The sequence below is a fragment of the Colletotrichum truncatum genome (genome assembly GCF_014235925.2).
Source record: "Colletotrichum truncatum strain CMES1059 chromosome Unknown Contig_0011, whole genome shotgun sequence".
NCBI classification, from domain to species: Eukaryota; Fungi; Ascomycota; class Sordariomycetes; order Glomerellales; family Glomerellaceae; genus Colletotrichum; species Colletotrichum truncatum.
The window spans coordinates 689,658-709,841 of NW_027222408.1; the positions used below are offsets into that span (position 1 = coordinate 689,658).

Below are 20,184 nucleotides of genomic sequence, written 5' to 3' on the forward strand. Positions count from 1 at the left end.
ATTGGTCATGAACATAATCTAATTACGATTTACCCAAGAGAACCACTAAAATCTACTTGGCTGGCTTCATACCGGGTGATTTATTTCGCGAACGAAAATGGGGACTTCAACCGCCTCCAAACTTCGCGCTTCACAGCAGCATGCTCATCAGTCGTCCGCAAGACCGCATCCCTATTTTCCACTGCTCTGCGAAGCAAGTACGCCAGACACTCTCCCATGCTACCCCATGTAGAACACTTGAACACGTCCGGACCACCAAGCCCCTCATTCTTCTCCTGCAGAAGCGAGAAGCTTACTTGGTCGGACATGCCGTGAAGCTGGCCAAACGCAATTGGTACTGTCGGCTTGCCGTTCTTGACACGCTCCTGGTGCAACTTCAGCGCAGCAAAGAGACTCTCTTTGTTGTGGCTAGCCAGAAGCAGGTCTACGGAGGGGAATGGTACAGACCCCGGAGAATCACCGCCGAACTCGCCGATCTGTCTCCTGACGGCGCCCTGGGAAATGTAGTTGTAGGCGTCGTCCGTGTCTTGCTTCGTATCGTGAATGCGGGATCTGTTGTCAGACAGGATATAAGCTCCTCGTACGAGTTTGAGACCTAGGGTGAAACCGTCTTTGCTGGCTTCCGACAGATGGTTAATGATGTTGTCCGGCGTACTCTTGAGGTAGGCCTGGTAGGTGTTGTAAATAGCGGCGTAACCGTCCCGGTTGAATTTGCGCATGAGTTCAAGAGTGACGCGATCAATGGCTTTCTGGAAGTGCTGCGACTCTGCATCAACGATGATCTTGATGCCGCGCTGTTTGCATGTTGTGGCGATCTCCTCTAGAGCATCTTGCATCTGTTGTGGAGGGAACTCGTCAGCTGCGAATGCTGATGTCACATCGCGGCCCGCCCCGGTCAGCCTAAACCGCCATCAGTACTTGTAACATGCTCACTATTAGGCATTCGATACGCACTTAATGGCAAGGTAATCACCCTCGCCAACCTGAGCCGCGGTCTCCAAGGTGCCACACCTCCAAGACTCAATCTCAGGGTCAAGACCGTCGATACTGGAAGTGCTTGACACCTTTCCTGTCTCATGAGATGACTGAGTCAAGTGGTCAAAGACGGTCTCTTTGGCGTAAGTGAGAATTACACCCTTGAATCCGAGTCCCTTTAGCCGCTGAACGCATGCCTTCGTCTGCTCTGCCGTCTCTCCAGCACAGAATTGGTCGTAAAAAGTCTTTCGAAGGATACTGTGAAGTATGGGGTTGCGGTCGACATCAAACAGGAAACTTCGACCTGGCTTAGCAAGAAAAGATAGGGTATAGAGCGAAGGGATGAGGAGGAATCTGTTCGATGAGATGGTGGTGATGAGTAATGATCTAAGGAGAGTCCCCGTAGACAAGATTGAAAGAGGAAAGCCGGCCAATGATTTACGTGCTGTACTACTCTTCGGCTCAAGGCTTCTGGTATCAGGTATCGCCGCGTGTGGTGAGCCAGCTCCGAGGCCTTGTCTTGGCTGTGTTGGCTTGCCGTAGTGTCGCTTGCTAGATGCTGCAAGTGCTGGGAACGTCCACGGCCTCTTGGCGGCAAAAGGGCCGACGGTAATCTTCATGTCAGGCCAAAAAGCTAAATCGTCTGAAATGTGTTGTTGGAGTCGCAAGTAAGGACAAGTGCGTACGATTCTGGGTGAGCCCGTGACCTTCCATAACAGAAAGCACAACGGCTGATGTATGTTTCTAAATGCTCATCATCTTCCCCGCCTCAATTCATCGTATCGGATCTGGCCGTACTACCATCCCTTCTCCAATCCATCTATCCGGTCCGATTTACGGAAGTAGCGGCATGGCCATCCTGGTGTCAGCAGGGTCACATGTAGGCTTGGGATGTTCATACCAATCGGGGCATTTCCCAATCTTCCATCTTGGATAGACAACTTGATATGATTTGGTGTTTATCGACTTGGCGGATGGACACCATCAGCCCTTCCCCGCATTGGCATCGCACAGCTGGCCGAACAGGGAGTAAGCTTGAACGACTGGGCTGCAGTGCGGTATCTTGGTCCGTATGTCTCGATGCTAGAGTGCTACGTGATAGATAGCATGTAATCGAATACACACGTAGAGAAGATAAGGATAAGTCACCTGCCCTAAGAAGCGGTATATGATACTGCGGTAGATTTCCCTTTTGGGAAGTCTCTTGACGAGGGTACCGGAAAGGGCTCCGGGTAGACCCACTTTCCGGACGCCTCCCCGATATGATATACCCCGCCATCGATCAACACCGACCAGAAGGACTTCACTTATCGATTATGAACTATCTTCTTGTTTTTCACTTGCCTTATCGCATCAAGACGATGATTTGTTCATTTCATCAGTTGTCATAGCGAAGAGCCTTTCAATGATCACACCAAGGACTAGCATTGAACTTTCTCACAACTCATGGAAATTTTGTGTCAAAACTGCTACTCACAGTTGAGCAGCCCAGAACTACTGGGTACAGTCGTTTTGACTTTCTTCCAATGTGTTACTTCCCATACATTGTGCTCACGTGAATCTTTTCCCGAAAGATTGGAGTCCAGTGTTTATCCAGTCACTTTCTTGTAACCATGTCCTACCTCTTTCAATTGTGATAGCTCATCAGGCCTTTCAGTTTTGATCAATGGTATAGATGAAAGCGAACACCACAAGTAGGATTCAACAGAAGCGTAACATTTTGCTTGTTTGTAATCTGAAAGGAAGTTTAGCAATGAACCAGGGCAATCTATGCACCGGTAAATGCTCATTAGATCGCATGTACTTTGAGGCTTAGCTCACTGTTAAAATTCTGATTTCTTCTTTTTCTTTATGATTATCTAAGTGCAGCAACTGAAAGCTGTAACAGATTTTAGTACCTCCATCTCGAGGTGAAGCTCACTTCACCAAGAAAAAAGCTCAAATAAAACCTTCCTCTCAGCGACCGATATCCTAGGTCATTCTCGCAGACGTGATAATCACAACGAATCGCAAGGCCATTATTAGTGGCTCTGTGATGGTTTTCTAAATGCTGCGTGGATATTTGTGGTCATCATTCCACAACCAGAAGACATTTTCCTATCTGGAATGGTTACCATTAAAGGCAGGCTTGTTTGGCGCTGCTTTGACAATAGTTGTAGCGGGATGGAGGGAGCGTTACTGGGCCAAGTACCGCAATATCTGTTTTACCAGCCGCGAGGTTTGCGAGCCGTTGAAGGCCCCTGCAACGCTATTGAAGTAACGACCTTACTTCTTGCGCTTGAGAAGACAATGCCGGCCCCAGGTTCTCTTAAACTTCTCAGGAATGAAGGGTAGATCAGGAACCCAGAGCGCTCTGGCCAAGAAGTGTGTGTTTGCTGTATCCAGGAACGGAATACACTTTACGATTTCCCAATGCTCTTCATCGGCAATGTAGTCGGGCTCGTTGGGTGGCAAAGGGTCGTGTCTCTCAGGGTATTGCGTGTCCACCAAGAAGCCACACACTCTGTGATCTACGTACTTGCCCATATCTTCTTCGTTTCTGTCATTCAAGCCACTGGTAGGCATCCAAGTGCCGCTCCAGAAGCCAAAGCCAGTGCGGGCTTCAGAGAACTCTCCAGGCAGCAATCCTCGGAACTCAGACCGGATGAACTTGGCGTGCATATCCCGAGGCAGGAAGTAGGAGGAAGGAAAGCGATACCACTCCTTGCCGAAGCAAACATTATCGCCACGCACACCGATGCCCTGTTCCCCGCTGACACCAGCCCCCAAGGGCGAGTAAAGCCTTAGTGGAGCAGAGTAAGCGGACCAGATGCCATAAACACGTGAAAGGCTGATGTCAAATGAAAGCAAGAGGACAAGAGTGACGGTAAGTAGCTTCAGCTTGGCAGGAATCTTGCCAACCAGAGTCTTAGGGTCCGATGAGCCAAGCGCCGTGAGAATGATGTGCAGAGACATAGCCGCGTTTAGCGTGAGGAACGGATAAGCGGGATACATGAAACGCTCTTCCTTATGAGGCTGGAGTGTGAAGATGCCGAGCCAAAGATAGAAGGGGGAGATGAAGACGAGGGCACGCAGGCCTGTCTGGAACCCTTGGCCTGAAGGTGAAACGATCTTCTGCAGCAGAAATAGGGGCAAGCAAAGGAGTGCCAGGATGAACCAGATGTTGAAGTTCAAGGTCAGGTTGCGGAAGTAAAAGGTCCAAGGCTCTGTGCCATACAGCTCCGGGCCGCCGGTCTCTGAGAAGATGTTGTACTTGACAATGTTCCAGGCGGCAACCTCAATCTTCTTGTAGAAGAAAGTGTTGATGCAACCATCGAAGAACTAATACGATAAAGATTAGAAAGCGGCTCAGACGGTTCAGCGAGAAACTTACCAGGACAATAAGGCCGGCGATAATGCCTCGAAAGACACGGATGATGGCCTCGATGAAGCGGTCCTTGTCACTCAGCACGGCAAACAAAGCTTCTTCAATAAGGAATGGGGCACATAGAGCCGCGGCGAATGGCCAACCCACGATGGCTCCCACTGCAAACCAAAAAATACCTTGAGCTGTCTTCAAACCGCCACGCCAATTCATGAAGGAAGCAGCGCCCAGCATAGCCATGTACATGGCAAAGCTAGAGGGCAGAAAAGCAGTGCTGGCATGGAAATTGCCGGGGCTGAAGATGGTTGCCAGGATGAAGAAGAGGCCAATGCGTGCGTTGAGAGTAAGGCTGATGACACGGAAGAGCAGGGTTTGGCACAGGGCACAGCTGAAAGCAAGAACATAACGAATGAAGTAGAACTCGGAGACCTATGGCAGTCAGCACCACTGGGCAGCATATTGGCGATGCAAAGGGGACTTACTTTGGTGGACTGTGGCAATAGACGACGGATGTTTCCAACAATGGCATGTAAACTGACATACAGCCAGCTGCGGATGGCATAGGTAGGGGAGTACTCCCAAGTCTGAAGACCGTAGCCGTGGGAGAGGTAGTGTGTGGGCTCGTAGTAGTTGAATGTCTCATCGCAGTCTTGGATTGGGGCAAACAGAGCGGAGATTATATTGGCAGCCAGGAAACAATAGAATGCCGAGATAGGCTCAATGGCGAAGGCACTGGGCGGCCTGTTGGAAGAATATTGTTAGTGGAGAGATTCGATAGGCTGTGGAGGGCGCCAGGAACCAGATTGACTTACTTCTTCCTCGCATGTCCCGCTTCAGGATGGACAAAGTCCCTTCGGGGAGGGGCAGCTTTTGGCGGCATCGTAGCGGGCTTGTCGCAGTCGGCAGGGTTGGCGAACGACACGAGGCCGTAGAGACAATCAGATGTGGTTGTGATGCCACGGAGCTCCAATTCTCAACATTTTAGAAGAGCGGGAAGCTTGTGACGCCACAGCTCCCCCAATTGAGCAGGGGTCTTGCAGGCGCACCGTTTACAATAGAAAGGAGAAACTGTGCATTGATACTATCAGCTGCCGAGGCAGTACAGTGTCTAGATTTGAGTGACGGCGGGAAATTTCCATTGGTCAAAGCTTGGCGGATCGTGGGGCGGGCAGCTGGCGCACGGACCAGACCTCGATGATGACGAACAGAAGGAAGCCGAAGATTGTGGCTTGACACCAACAGGGAAGTCCGGGATTATTACAGCACATTAGCGTCAGGTGGGGATGAAAGAAGAGCTTCTGGGAAGTGTGGCCAGGCCAAGGCAGGAGCAACCAGACCCAGAGACCCAGACCAGACCTGCCGGCGCAGACCCCCTTCATCATCATCATCAGCAGCGCATCAGAGCATCCACATGCTTTTTCCTTAGCGGCCGGCGCTTGCTGATATTGTGCTAATCGCTGAGGGAGCACGGATTCCCTCCCGTCGTCTCATCTTTGCTTCTACCTCAAAGGTGCCTCGCTCAGATGTTCCTTGCTACTGGTACTGACGGGATAGGATAAACAAATCAAACAAAAATACGGTCTCGGGTAATTTTTTTTTCTTTTTTTCTTTTCCATGCACAGTAAATGACATGTGAGTCCCGTCGCATTGATCAAATGTGTCGTCTATGTGACATTTTAATGAGCCCTGTCTCTGTCCGTCATAAAATCTGGAGCTTCCATATCCAATCCCTTCCCTCGTCCGTCACAGACCGCAGATCTGCCGCCGAACAGCCCAGAACCCTGGACTTTGCTGCTCATTCGATCGGGCTGTCGTAACCGCTGTGCTGTTTCGGTAGAGCGCTGTAATCCCCTCCCTCGTTTTCCCACCTAACCTTAGACTAGTCCCTGGAAGAACCGCACAGAGGAGGAAAGAAATAAAAATAAAAATAAAAAATAAAGCACAGAAACCGACCAAACAGGAGCACGCAGAAGGAAACAGTGACGCACTGACGCACCGACCACCGCTTGCCCAGTCCAGGCTCCATTTTCCCTCCACCTCCTCCGCCTTTGGACCAGCCACTCCACCATCACCTCGAGTTCTTGCGCATTCTGGCCAGCTTTCCCCCAAGTCAACTCCTGCATCATCACCAAATCCTCACACGACAGTTTTCTCACCACTGCAGCTCCTTCGACGCACTGCGTTTCCCCCCGATACCAATACCGAATACTGCAATCCCGGATTTCAACATCTATTGCGCCCTTGACAGTTTCACATTCTCGCACCATGGCACCCCCTCCGCCCGCCAACATCCCTCTGACCCAGAGGCTTCTGCTCCTCGCCCAGACGCTGCAGTGTACGTACACATATACTCATCAATCTATATCTGGCTACATGATGATGTGCTAACCGCCGCGTTTTTCAACAGTTGCGTGGTTTGCCGGGTATGTACAAACCACTCCATTTGAACCGATCGAGGTCCTTCGCTCTCCCTGCGACTCTTGAGAACATTCATGGCGCGGGGTGGAGAAGCCCGATGGCTTGATTTTTTGGCGACAGAAACGTCACTGTAATCCAACTCCGACTAATCATAAGGCATACAGGCACTTGACTTTGATCATCTCCGTTGTTCGCTATTCCCTCTCATACTTCACCTTCAACTACTACAGCAGAGTTGCCCGCTGGAGCTACCGACTCACCTTCCTCTCCGCCGCTCTTACCTACGGCATCGTTGTCTACAAGACGTTGAGAGCCCGCAGCAAGGCTGGAGCTAAGACCCCCCAAAGCCCCTTGGCTCTCATTGCAGACGAGAATGTCCAATATCTCGGTGAGCCTCGTCCGTTCACACTTCCATGGTGGCCTATTCTAACCATGTTCCGCAGCAATGTCCCTGGTCTGGCTTCTCTCCCCCCAGTACCCTCTGGCCATGCTCCCCTACGCCATCTACTCCGTCTTCCACGTCGCTACCTACACGCGCGCCAATGTGATTCCCACTGTCACTCCTCCTAAGCCCATTACTCCGGCCGCTGGTGCTTCTCCTAGTGCCAAGCCCCAATATGCGCACAACCCCATTGCCGACAAGATTGGCGCTTTCGTTAAGGAGTACTACGATGCTTCCATGTCCGTTGTCTCCTCGCTGGAGATCCTCCTTTGGGTTCGCCTCCTTCTTTCTGCCATCACCTTCCAGCGCCGTTCCTGGATTCTGATTGCCATCTACACTGCGTTCCTTCGTGCCCGCTTCTCCCAGAGCACTCACGTCCAGAACTCGTTCGCTCTGTTCGAGTCTCGCGTCGACTCTGCCGTCGGCAACCAGGGCACCCCCCCTGCCGCTCGTCAGGCCTGGGATACCGTTAAGGGAGGCGCTCGCCAGTTCTACGCCTACACCGACCCCAACCGGTACCTTAGCGGCACCTCCGTCCCCAAGAAGACCTCGTAAAGACATGAACGAGGCGGTCAGAGTGCTTTAACAAATCCTTCGGGCTTCTTTCTGCACTCTGCTTACGTCTTAATTACGCGATACCATATCCATAGCGGCTCAGCCGATGCGACGGGCCAGGCTGCAACTCCAGCCAAGATAAGAATGTTTCTTTGGAAGGGGTGATGTTTATAAGAAACGTGTGGGGCTGAGGATACACGGAAAGTTAAGGAGTGGAGAGGTTCACGGTCGGCTAAAGTTCAAACGGCTTTTCCACGATTCATTCAGGCTATCGGAGTGTCGGCGAGTGTGGGACCTGGACGTACCCCGGGTTGCTCTCTGCATTACACTATGATTTTAGGTTTCCCGTTCCGCTCTCTGGCTCTGGTCACTGTCTACTAGTTTGTTTGCACAATACACTAAAATCCACAAGATTATAGATTTCAAAATCAGTCATGTTGGTGATGTGGGTGTGATACCGTAGCGATGGTACCATGAGGGCTGAGCACATGCTGCCAAGCAATTGGAAAACGGACGCCCTAGCCACACCAAAAGTGGCGTAGCGTAGCCTCTCCCCAGTAAACCCCACTATCAATGACGTCGCCTGCCATATCGCTCACCGACGTCAAGGCTCTATGAGCTGCACGCGACCAAGGCGCAGCTGAGAAACCGAGAACAAACGTCAGGAGGCCTCGACTAAACTCTACCCCCTGGGCTGTCCATTTAAACAACCACACTGCAACGATCTCTTATTTTCTTGGCGCGCGCGACCCCGTTGTAAACCTTGCTCCGCTTTCCAGTGTCGCATTCAAAGTTTCTTCCAGCATGGCTTCTTTATTGCGACAGATCGTCGCAGGGCCACGAGCGCGGCATGCCGAGTCTGATTTAGACCTTTGCTACGTAACTTCCAACATCATTGCAACGTGAGTTGATACTTTCCTGCCACTTTGGCGCCGTTGGTTCTCATATTTGTGGTACAGTTCTGGGCCGTCAGGGACGTACCCCCAACGAGCCTACCGAAACCCTCTTGACCGACTTGTCACATTCCTCGACTCGAAGCATAAGGATAACTGGGCGATATGGGAGTTTCGCGCAGAAGGTACGGGATATCCTGACGAAGAGGTCTACGGTCGCGTAAGGCACTACCCATGGCCCGACCACCATCCGCCTCCGTTCCGGCTGATCCCCATGATCATGGCCAGCATGCGCAACTGGCTCAATGGCGGCGATCTGGAGCAGGGGGATGTCGGTGTAGGTGCCGTGGATAGGAACGAAGGAAAGGATGTCGAGGGCGACAATAAACGGGTGGTGGTCGTGCACTGCAAGGCTGGCAAGGGTCGTAGCGGGACGGTTTCATGCAGTTACCTCATCTCAGAGTGTGGATGGAAGCCGGAGGAGGCGCTGACTAGATTCACCGAAAGGAGAATGCGGCCCAAATTCGGTGCTGGTGTCTCGATTCCAAGTCAGTTAAGGACGATAACCTACGTGGACCGGTGGACGAAAGGCGGGAAGAAGTATGTTGATCGGCCTGTCGAGATTGTCGAGATACACGTCTGGGGCCTGCGGAGCGGAGTCAAGTTTGACGTCGAGGGTTTTGAGGACGAGGGGAAGAAGATCAAGGTTTTCCACACGTTCAAGAAAAGCGAGAGGGTCGTGGTTGAGGGCGACGCGCCAGGTGGAGGTGGTGTCGCGCGCATGGTGACTGATCTCGCCAGCGCCAGCGTCAAACCTGTGGAAAAGGCCCCCGAAGAGGCGCCGCTGGCAGAACACACCAATGCGAACAGCGGACACAAGAACGAGTCCGACAAAAAGGCTTCTGAAGAAGCAGACGACTTGAAGCCGTCACGAAGCGATTCTAAGAAGCTGCGCAACGCCAAAACCACCTCCCTTATCAGGGACCCAGCCACTTCTAGTCCGGGCCAAAAACGAAGCGAAACCGAGGCGCAGCCGGCTGCGTCTTCGACCAATAAGGAAGCCGATGCTTCGGAGGCAGAGCCCGGTGGTATGGCTGTCATCCTGGTGCCAAAAGACCCGATCCGAATTCCCAACAGCGACGTCAACATCTCCGTCGAGCGCCGTAACCGTACATCAGCATCAATGGGCCTGACGATGGTCACTGCTGTTGCTCACGTTTGGTTCAACATTTTCTTTGAGGGCAACGGACCGGAACAAAATGGGGAACCTGATGATAGCGGTGTTTTTGAGATTGATTGGGATGCGATGGATGGCATCAAGGGTTCCAGCAGGAAGGGTTCACGTGCATTCGATAAGATTTCTGTCGTCTGGAGGGTCGTAGACACCCAAAGTGCCAAAGAGGGAAGCGAGGCGGTTGGACTTCCGGAAGGCGATGTTGTCCACCAACCTTCTGCTGATTCCCCGGTGCCACAGATGAAGCCGGCCGACTGGAAGGGTGGGAACAAGGAAGACCCTGCGGCCGAAAAGCATCTCGGCCTCCGAAATGAGAGCCCTAACAGTGCAGATGTTAGCAGAGCCAGCAGTGTGAAGGATCAAGTTATCAAGGACGGCAACGATACCGACTCCCTCGAGGGCGTCAAGACAAGTGGGCCGTACGGGGAGGAAGAGTTGGATGCAGACGATGTAGATGTCGCAAAGGTTACGAAAGAGGTAGAACAGACTAGCTCGAAACCGGTGGATCCCGGGCCGGAGCTGTTGGATGCGCCTGACACCGCGACCGGGACTACGGCACAGGGGACTACACAGGTAAAGCACTAGGCGACGAAACATGTCTGAACAGTTACCTTGACATGTGTGTTTTGTTGGTGATACCAAGGCGGAGGGCGCATGGCTTAACTTAGATGTTAGAAATAATTGTACTACTACTTTTTTTCGCATCAAACCAGGAGGAACCTAGAACGTGAATTATGAGTTGGATTGGGTGGTGTATGCCTTGCGGCGGACCTTCATAGGCTGGCTGGGCGAATGCCGCCACGTCAGTAAGCCTGACAGCTTGATGTGATTCGTGTTTATGAACAGTGCATATTCAACTGCAAGCCAAGCCACTCAGCCTGGGAGCAACTCCAGGACTTTTTCTAGGGATGAGGGGGTCCGCCACCTGGGCATCTTTCCATACGACATCCTCTGCCTTACGATTAACTTTAATCTTTCTGGAAACCGAACGAATGTATCTGGCTGCATTACTGCCTCCTTGCGAAATATCAAGTTGAAAGACACATTCGCTCTTACACTGAGAATGGCCGACCCTCTGGCCATCTTGGGCAGCGTCGCAGCCTCTTTCCAGCTGGTGGAAGTCGCAGCGAAAACCTTGCTCGGCACATTAAAGTTCGTCCGGGAGCTTCGCGACATTCCGCGAAAGACGGCCGCCCAGCTCGACGATGTCGACAGATCCACGGAAAGAGTACGGTACATGTGCACTTCCGTCCTCGGCGCAGGGTCCGTCGCCGTGGACAATGTCGACTCTGCAATCCTTGCCCGCCTGTCGACCTGCGCTGACGGCTTACGTTCAGCGTTGGATGAAGCGCAAGGAATGCTGAAGCCGCTGGTTGATGGTTATGATGCAGCAAAGAATAAACCTGTGCGGCGGCTTTGGAATGCCGTGGTGTCGACGACTCGGGAATCTTCTATTCTGGACAGACTTCAGAAAATTGATAAGCTCAACTTGGAGATGGTTGGGGAACTGCAAATTGCGGGGTTTGCAGTGCAAGCTGATATTCGGTTTGTTATATTCTGTGTTTAATAGCGGATTCGTATTGTGTCAAGCTGACGGTTCTAAGATCCACACTAGGTCAGACTTCGACTTTGGCGAGTAATCATCACGACGAATGTATGGATCGCCTCGATGCTTTGGTCGAGTCAGATATAGACAGTCGAGAAGCCATCGATGCGAGTCACGACGAGATGGTTGCCGGCTTTCGGGCCATCAGTATCTCCAGTGATAAAATGATCACTGCAACTAGTTGTGTGCAGCGCAGCATATCTCAAGTCAGCAGTAACATCGATATCTTGGGAGAGAAGACGGACTCAATATACCAGCACACTTCAGCCATGACCGAAGGAATGAACGCTCAGTTCCGAATGACACGTACTGATATGCAGAGGCTCATAAGCCAAAGCGAAAGTAGGATGAACAAGGAGCTTCAAGACGTACGCGACCAACTGATTGCTGTCCTTACGGGATCGGAAAGTCCAAGTGAGGCATCTTCACGGACGAGCATCTCAGGTATTCTCAACCGCAGTGCCGAAGAGCAGCGACTGCTTCAAATCAGCACCCAGGTGGCTTTGATGCGTCGCCCTACTGCTCTAAGGGACGCCTGGGGTAATTCGATCAACACAAGGCAACGCTTTCTGCCTTGTTGCTGTCGGCCAAGAACGACTTCAGAAATCACGAGTATCTGGGGATTGAGACTCAGGTCTTCAAGGAGGTCAGAGCACCGTGAAAGCTGCCAGTATTATAAGAATGGACAACAATCATGGGCCTACTCTTTTGGTGCCAGTTTCTATCCCCTACTGGGAAGAACTATCGAAATGGCTCTTGGCGCTGCCACTGGACCTGGGGTATGGAGCGTGACACCCTCTTTGAGAATCTCCAAAGTCGTAAAACGCTCAGAATCGCCAATCTTCCAAGCATTTTCAATGCTCCCAGAATCCTGCGCAACTTGGGTAATTGAATCTTTCTCCCCAAATGATGCCTACTTTCGGACATATTAGACTGATCATGACGCAATACAGAGCAATGACGACCATCGATTGATTTGGGCACCTTGCCTGGCACAACATCTCGAGGTTCTTAACGGAAACATTCAGAAACAAGTTTCCCTTGGGCGATTCTCTGGATATGAAGTTGGCGAGGATGGATACACACTATTATTTGTAAGATATTTAGTTTCACATTTCCAAAAGCGTTCTAACGGCGATAGGAGCTATTCCATCTTATCATCCTGCTCAAACAGCAATGGAGCTCCTTTCAATTACAACTTCATATGCTCCTGAATACAATCATAATGTCTGGCGTAGATATCAATGCAAGAACTAATGCGGCAAGTTATGTTATAGGGGGTATGGAAGATCATGAGAGCGACTCCTATTCAATGTACGTTCTTCTGTTAACAAATCGTATTTCGGAGCAAATGCTAGAGATGGTTACTTACTAACAGACGCCGATACCAACGTGAATTGCTTGTTGGTGACCGCCATATAACAGCAAGCCAGTTACTCCTAGATGACGGGTTTGGTCACCATGATTTCCTTGGCCCGAAAATGCCCTTCTATGAGGACCTTGTTAGGCATGGTATGATCGAAGACCTTCGTTCTACTAATACGAGGCGTTATACGATCTTGAAGGGCACATATAGAATACAGTTTCTGCGTAGGCACTTGGAAGTCGCAGAGGGCAAGAAAACCCCTTCATTAGCAAACTGAAATCGATGTCTAACATTTGAGGGTTTAGCTATTGGTTATGACGAACTAGCTTTGGCCATCCTCCGTCGATCTCAAGGCGATGTCTTAACACTTTCGAGCAGACAATCCGCCCACCGTATCAAGGAGCCATATGAAAGCTTCTTTAGTTACGTCGAACTTGCATTGGGATGGACGAAAGGTATGGAGTGTCTCATGCAGCTTGGTTTTGATGTAAGGCCAGCTATTGCCACGGCATGTGAAAGTAGCGATACAGAATCCTTGCGCTGTCTTCTCAAAGCCAAACAAGCTATATTTACGGGCTTTGATCCCTTGTCATATCGCCCTGAAGTACATGGTTCAAACTGGCTTCTTCGTAGAGCCTCTAGGTCCAAGAACCGAGAAATCCAATCCTTAGTTGTCTCGGCATTGAAAGCTAAGCGAAAGCTTCTCTCCACTCTATTTCACGAGACCTTTACAGAAGAGGAATATAGCATGGCACGGGAGGGACTTGAAGAAAATCTCTTCATGGATGGTAAAGCATCTGCGGGTTACAATCGGTTGCAGAAAAAGACAACGATTCCCGATGAGCTCGATTGTTGCTGCATGGCTCTACCATATCATTTCCCGACTTCTTGTCTGCTAAGAGTAGATTTTCTTGATCTGATTTTCGACGCGGGGTTTTTAGATGTTGATGTGCAGGATGCCGCCGGAGAAACGCCACTGACATTCAACATCAAGCATTTATCCTTCCTCTCCGGATATGAAGAGGAATATGGATACTGCGGCATACGTGAAGTTGCAGAATGGTTTATTAGCCACGGTGCAAAGATGGCGAACGATGCGCAAGAATTGTGGCCGAACATTCTTTTCTACCTCGCTGGTTACCGATCCGCGTCCGCAGTCTATGAGGAGATCGATTGCAACAAAGTCATCGCCACAAATCTGGCTGCCATGCACCTCCACGCAACAACAGATAGCTGCCGCTGTTTCTGCTCCTCCTGTGGATGTACGCCAGTGCACGTTTTGCTGCGTTGCCATGCTGCTTTTCGTAAAAATAGGTGCACCGAGGGAAAGGGCCGATTGAAACTCTTGAAATTATGGGTTGAGGAATGGGCTATCGGCGTTGACGATCAAATAACTCTCGCCAGAGAATTATGCCGGTTGGAACTTTTTGAACGACTGGGAATGGCGCATACATGTTGCAGACGGAATAGTTGGCCACAGACCACAAGCAACGGGAAAATATTACCGTTCTGTTCACCATCGAGCTCTGAGATTGAGCTGATGCAGAGCGATGATGCTAACTATAAGGAACAACTCGATAGCCTCATGTTTCATTACTATCTGTGGAGCAAGAAGGTTGGAAATGATGCAGAAAGTTTTCAACAAGCTTGGTGGACAGCCGTTGATGAAATATTGCCCCCCTTACCGTTGTTGAAAGGACTATGTGAGCGATGCTGCTCCTTTGACCTTGAGGGCGTCTCCGAACTGAGACAGGCGAAAGCAGAGAGTGAGAAAGAAGCCTTGAGAAGAAACGGTTTCGATGATTCTGAAGATTTTCTAAACGTCATCAACGTTTACTTTACTAGGTACAAAGCGTAATTGGGAGATTTTCAATGCTGGAACTGGAACATCCACTGAGTATCAGCAGAAGGGGGTTTAGTGCTAGGTAGCAAGACCCTTCTGCAATATTATGGGAAGCTTGTTGTCAAACATATGACATATCCATGGACTTGAGGTACTATCCCTTTTTTCATGGATAGGCAACAGGCACCGGTAGCGGGTTCTGTGACTTCACACAGCTCGGACAGTATGCTATTCTCGTTGATTCAATCAGGTTTTGCCTGTCACGCTTTCGCATTGCGATGACTCAGACATAATTTTCTCTTCTTGTAAAGTTGGTAACAAACCTAACCCCAAGGACCGAGAGGCAAATGCTGGCAACTTCGCTTACAGTGGACCACGAATTCATTCACTGGAGATACTTCTGTAACGTCAAAATTCCGAGGCATCCGCTACCTGGGAGAACCTCGACTTAGACTGAAGCGGACTTACAACACCCGAACCGATTACCTCAAGCAGTTATCATTTCACGGGCTCATCTGATTGACTTGAGCGGTGATGGGAGGCAACTTTTTGATTCTTGTCTCCGCTCCTTCTGCGCGTGATGATGGAAGCATTTAATTAGATGCAGGTTCCAAAGGAATCCCGTATAACCTCCGAACCTCGGACTCTGAACGAATGGTTGGACTTGGTATGTAGACGGAGGATTGATCTGCGGCACCAAAATTCTCGTACCGCCATGAAGAGAGGCTTGTTAAACCAACTATCTCGCACTATGGACCAATTATGGACTTGCAGTAATAGGCACAAGGCTGATCGTAGTGAAAGGTTACAGTGATTGATTACGCCGTCTACAAGGTACTTGGTGAGGCTGTGCACCAGGGCTTATTCCTCTTCAATCCACTACTGTGTCGTCTGTAGCCTGATCATCTCCATGGCTAACTTAGATAATTACACTTATCTCACGGCGCTTAACTTGAAAAAGTCCGAGCGAGCGAATGAAATTGCTCAATTAATGCGAAGGGAACTTCCTGATGACCTGGTCCGGTCGCAATGTTGTGTTTTTGTACCACTTACGAGCAATATGCGAGGCAACGAATGGTTGAGATAATGGAAACACGAGTAAATAACGAGACTCAATTCCATAGCATAGGAACTATTCATTACCAAATGAAAGTGTGCAAAAAGCCCCAAAAATGAATTTAAAAGGCTGACACCGCCGCCGACTAACAGGACTTGAAAACTCATCACCCTCATCATCATCAGCAATAACACCAGCAAACATCATAGCTATACACCAACCATAAGAATATTCTCTAAACACCCAAAGCTTGAGCACATCAACATCCAAAATGAAGACCTCTATTGCCTGCCTTGCTGCCTCCCTTCTCTCTACCGCTTTCGCCCTACCGTCTGCGGGCAACAGTGCCATCGAGGCTAGAGCCGGCAAGGTCAAGTTCAACCAATATAGAAACATGGCCGACTGGTAAGGCTGTGATACTCCTTTGAGAACTCAAAGATCAATATGAGCTGATGTATCTTCAAACCATAGCCAAAATGACGCAGGCATTCTTTACCATGCTGCCCCCGTCTCTGGTCGGTGCTATGACATTGATGACCAGACTGGCGCGTTTTTTTACAACCCTGGCATCTTCACTCAAGTTCACCGTATGTCTCACTCTCGTATTATTCTTTTTGAACTTTTGAGACGCAATTCTGGGCTAATATGTAGTTGGAACTAGTCTACCAGAACAAGGGATGCAGCGGCGCCAGCCAGAAGCTATCTCTTCGCGGAAGCTGCTTAGACAGGGTTGGCAAGGGGTCCATCAAGATGTGGTAAGAGGATTGTATTTGAGATAGAAATGTTACCAGAACGAGTGTCGGGTGCCGGTAAAGAGCCACTATTTGTATTCTTGTTGGCTTTTCTCTCTTTCTTCAATGACTGACAGTCGTTACCTTGTTGAAGCTCATTTTTAGACTACATAAAAAATACAAAAGCTTTCACTATAATTATTAAGTAACGATGAAGCAGCTGTTAGTCATGTTGGTGTGAAGAATGTAATCAAATGGGAAACACTCCTGTCTTTACTTTTCCTCCACTAGTCTTTGATACTATATCTAAACTAATAAAACATCGTTTGAAATCCAATTCCTGTCTTTTATTCTTCAAAGAATGATTTATGGGGTACGGCAATCCAACTTCGCGTTAGATTAGCGAGTCATGTGTTCTTAGCGGATTCCTCGGACAACTGTTGTATGTCAGAGAAGTGCTTGCGGTGTTTTCGGGTACTGAAAACCCCGCGGAAGTGACAGAAGAGCCCTTGTCGGTGTCTGAGTCGGAATTGATGCTAAGGTACGTCAAAACTGTGGCCTGCAGATGCTTTGGCGACTCTTCAGTTGGGGCAGTTCATAGAGTCAAGCAATGTTATAAAATTGTAAAGCTGCAGAGCTGTGGCTTTCTACCGATACCAGTTGATCACCCATAACTTTGGCTTGTTCCATGTGAAGGGTGGCAAAAACCGAGAATAAACGATTGCTAGCTCTAAGTATTTTTCCGTTTTTGAAAGAGGTTATTTCCGCGTAAACCAAATCGCCGAAGCTCGGCTTTGTGGGGGACCCGTCCGGCCGATCACGGGCGTGGCCGCGATAGAAACTTTACCTCAACATTACGAGGCTGCCGCACCGATGCTGCGACAGGAATCCGCGAAGCCACCCGTCATGGTCGTGTTTTCACTGCATAGGTGCACGAGTACGCCCAAGGCAGTGATTGGTTAAACATTGTCCGTTTCTGACCTACCGACTAGCTTCTTACACGTTCGCTCAAACCGGTGGGATGGTTGGCCTGAACAAGCCTAAAAACTTTAATAGCCCCTCTCATCTTACTGTTTCGTCTCACAATCAGGCGGGTTTTCTTGTCGAATTCAGATGTGATACGCGCACGAGACACTGCGGCTGTACAAAAATGGAGGGAATCCTAGGAGCCAAAATACCTTATCGAAGTCGACCCAGAGCTTCTTGACTCAAAGTTGTTCAGGCACACCGTGATGGTGTGGTATGCTACCTTGCAAATTCAATATTATGGATCATATTAGCATAACTCTGAGTTGTTTAAGTATGGCTGAGATCAGCTAATTGTAAATCCTCATGTGTATGTGAAGTTTCGCCATCTCAGCCATCATAGACGTCGGTGTGCAGCCAATTTTCATCCAAAATGAACAACCCGTGGTTTATGCAGATGCTGCTGAGGGCCATTGTATTCATCACGGCTGCAGCGGCCGTGAAGATTCCTCAGCCAGTTGGTCCAGTACAGCAACAATTACCCGCCACGATTCAATGGTCGGCTTGCCCGACGGACATTAGGCCGTTTCGAAATGTTAATGCCACCCAACAGCTACAGTGTGCCAACCTCTCGGTGCCATTAGATCACAATAATGCGCAGGCAGAAAGTCCAAAAGTTCAACTGGGAATCGTCAAATTACCGGCAACTGGCCAGCGAGTTGGAAATCTTTTTGTAAATCCTGGTGGACCAGGAGGCGCCGCGTCGAGCATGGTTCTTAGCATGGCTGCGAAAAGACTCTACATCAGTGATGCTGTACGCCAGTCTTTCGACATTATCGGGATGGACCCGCGCGGTGTCGGCTTAAGTACGCCGCAGAAGTGCGATACCAACCTTGCCAATCAGCCCAGTGCATTTGATGCAACAACTCCTGAAGGCTTTCAGAAATTGTTTGAATACAATAAGGCTCTAGGAGAATCATGTCGAACCATGACTGGGCCTGTATTCGACAATATGGATACAATATCTGTAGCGAAGGACATGGAGGCTGTGAGGATCGGTGAGTGATAATTTCATAATTACTTTATATGAGAGTTACTGATGCAATAGCAGCTACTGGAGGGGAGCCGATGAATTACTTTGGTGTCTCTTATGGAACTCAATTAGGCGCTCAATACGCAGCTCTTTTCCCATCGACAATACGAGCTATGGCTCTTGATGGAATGCTGCAGCATACCGGCGCCTTCGCGTCAAACATCATGACACAAGCAACATCGCTAGATGCGACAATCCAAGCATTCTTCAGGTTTTGCGAAGCCAATGGTACTAATTGCGGTGAGGGAGGCCAGAATATAAGGCAGACCTGGAACAAAGTCATCGAGGTCGCTGGTGCCGGACAACTCAAGGCAGCCGAATGTGACGGGACCATCAAGACACGATGCGTTCCCCTTGCTACGGTATCCGACGTGTTGGGCGTTGCTCGGTCTACACTGGAGTTCCCCCAGGACCGCCCAGCTTTTGCAGAATTTCTCAAACTGGGAGCCACAGGCAACGGATCATTCTTCACCCCAGGCCTTCTTTCAGGTGATACCTTTACCGACTCTCGCTCGCTATCAATCACGAACGTGCAGTGCCAAGACGGCCACTTCTTCGCGGCTAAAGACCATGTCGAAGTCCAACGCGTCGCGGACATGACACGTTCTTTCACAGTTACTCCTGGGATGGGGGAGTTCTGGCACCGTGTGATCGACTGTACTGGGTATCCTGTCAAGATCACCAACCCGCGGACGGCACTGAATGTTAAAGGGACGCAGAATCCGGTGTTACTTGTGCACTCCCGTTTTGATCCAGCTACGAGTTTTGTCTACGCTGCTGGTATGATGGAAGAGTTCCAGAACGCCACTTTGGTTTTGCGAGAGGGATCCGGGCATACAAGCTATCTTCTTCGAGGGGATGCGTCACGAGTAGTTGATGATTACCTGATTAACCTAAAGATTCCGCCAGCCGGTACAGTTACGCAAAGCTGATCATTTAGTTAGTTGAATAAAAGAAAAAGCGCACAAAACACTTCAGTGTTTTCTAAATGACGAGATTCAAGTGCCTTAGAAGATTCTCAAAAGCCCAGTCACTAGTGTCCCAGTTTCACAATTAATAGCTTCGATGTATTTCACCATTGAACCAATTACTCTTCCAAATTTCCGATATTGTTCCATTCCAAGTTTTTTTTTCGTAACTAGCATCAAACTCCGCTGCTCGTCCGTCGGTCTTTTCTCACTTGTCTGGATAGAGAGTAGATTTACCATAAACGGCCTGGGCTTAGTCCAAATACAATCCTAGCTACAGACTACTCAACCTCCCGAACAACTTGCTTCACTTGCTAAACGCTCTATATGGTAGTTGCCCTTAAAATAGTCAAAATCTTAGCTGAGGAAGTAAACCTCGTAAGACCGACGTCCGCGGGTATCCCGTACGTCTACCATAACGATACTGCCCGCTGCTATTCTAGCGAGGTTTTCCTGTCTGCCTGCTGGCCAAGCACATGTTGTTTCAGGCAATCAGAAAGGTCGCTCCCAGACAACTTTTACATACGAGTAAGCTAGTTTAGCTGCTATGCTGGTGATTCCTAAGGTACCTTAACAGAAATGTGATGGCAGTTAGTGTGCGAAGGGCTGCTGTTGGTTTTCTCTGCATCCCATGTAGTTGGTGTGGTTTTATGGTATAAAAAGCAGGTCGAAC

The 20,184-nt window shown here is 49.6% G+C and overlaps 7 protein-coding genes across 7 annotated transcripts; 5 read left to right on the forward strand and 2 right to left on the reverse strand.

Annotated features, from left to right (window-relative positions):
* Window positions 1-80: 80 nt before the first annotated feature.
* Window positions 81-1,595, reverse strand: CTRU02_214534 (proline oxidase; the record flags this gene model as incomplete). The annotated part of the gene is made up of 2 exons (XM_036730443.1): window positions 81-900; window positions 955-1,595. 2 exons carry the CDS (start codon window positions 1,593-1,595, stop codon window positions 81-83), a joined length of 1,461 nt encoding a protein of 486 aa, XP_036577899.1.
* A 1,645-nt stretch (window positions 1,596-3,240) lies between these two features.
* CTRU02_214535 (alpha-mannosyltransferase) lies at window positions 3,241-5,219 on the reverse strand (the record flags this gene model as incomplete). Its single annotated transcript, XM_070206259.1, has 4 exons — window positions 3,241-4,296; window positions 4,349-4,770; window positions 4,803-5,080; window positions 5,152-5,219. 4 exons carry the CDS (start codon window positions 5,217-5,219, stop codon window positions 3,241-3,243), a joined length of 1,824 nt encoding a protein of 607 aa, XP_070060033.1.
* Window positions 5,220-6,604: 1,385 nt separating this feature from the next.
* CTRU02_214536 (endoplasmic reticulum protein) lies at window positions 6,605-7,754 on the forward strand (the record flags this gene model as incomplete). The annotated part of the gene is made up of 4 exons (XM_036730445.1): window positions 6,605-6,674; window positions 6,747-6,762; window positions 6,922-7,145; window positions 7,201-7,754. The coding sequence occupies 4 exons, from the start codon at window positions 6,605-6,607 to the stop codon at window positions 7,752-7,754; spliced, it is 864 nt and encodes a 287-aa protein (XP_036577901.1).
* An 804-nt stretch (window positions 7,755-8,558) lies between these two features.
* Window positions 8,559-10,466, forward strand: CTRU02_214537 (dual specificity phosphatase; the record flags this gene model as incomplete). The annotated part of the gene is made up of 2 exons (XM_036730446.1): window positions 8,559-8,656; window positions 8,714-10,466. 2 exons carry the CDS (start codon window positions 8,559-8,561, stop codon window positions 10,464-10,466), a joined length of 1,851 nt encoding a protein of 616 aa, XP_036577902.1.
* A 478-nt stretch (window positions 10,467-10,944) lies between these two features.
* Window positions 10,945-11,521, forward strand: CTRU02_214538 (uncharacterized protein; the record flags this gene model as incomplete). Its single annotated transcript, XM_070206260.1, has 2 exons — window positions 10,945-11,427; window positions 11,486-11,521. The coding sequence occupies 2 exons, from the start codon at window positions 10,945-10,947 to the stop codon at window positions 11,519-11,521; spliced, it is 519 nt and encodes a 172-aa protein (XP_070060034.1).
* Window positions 11,522-16,024: 4,503 nt separating this feature from the next.
* On the forward strand, window positions 16,025-16,512 carry CTRU02_214539 (uncharacterized protein; the record flags this gene model as incomplete). Its single annotated transcript, XM_036730448.1, has 3 exons — window positions 16,025-16,158; window positions 16,225-16,340; window positions 16,415-16,512. 3 exons carry the CDS (start codon window positions 16,025-16,027, stop codon window positions 16,510-16,512), a joined length of 348 nt encoding a protein of 115 aa, XP_036577904.1.
* Window positions 16,513-17,907: 1,395 nt separating this feature from the next.
* On the forward strand, window positions 17,908-19,475 carry CTRU02_214540 (tap domain protein; the record flags this gene model as incomplete). Its single annotated transcript, XM_036730449.1, has 2 exons — window positions 17,908-18,512; window positions 18,539-19,475. The coding sequence occupies 2 exons, from the start codon at window positions 17,908-17,910 to the stop codon at window positions 19,473-19,475; spliced, it is 1,542 nt and encodes a 513-aa protein (XP_036577905.1).
* Window positions 19,476-20,184: the final 709 nt, after the last annotated feature.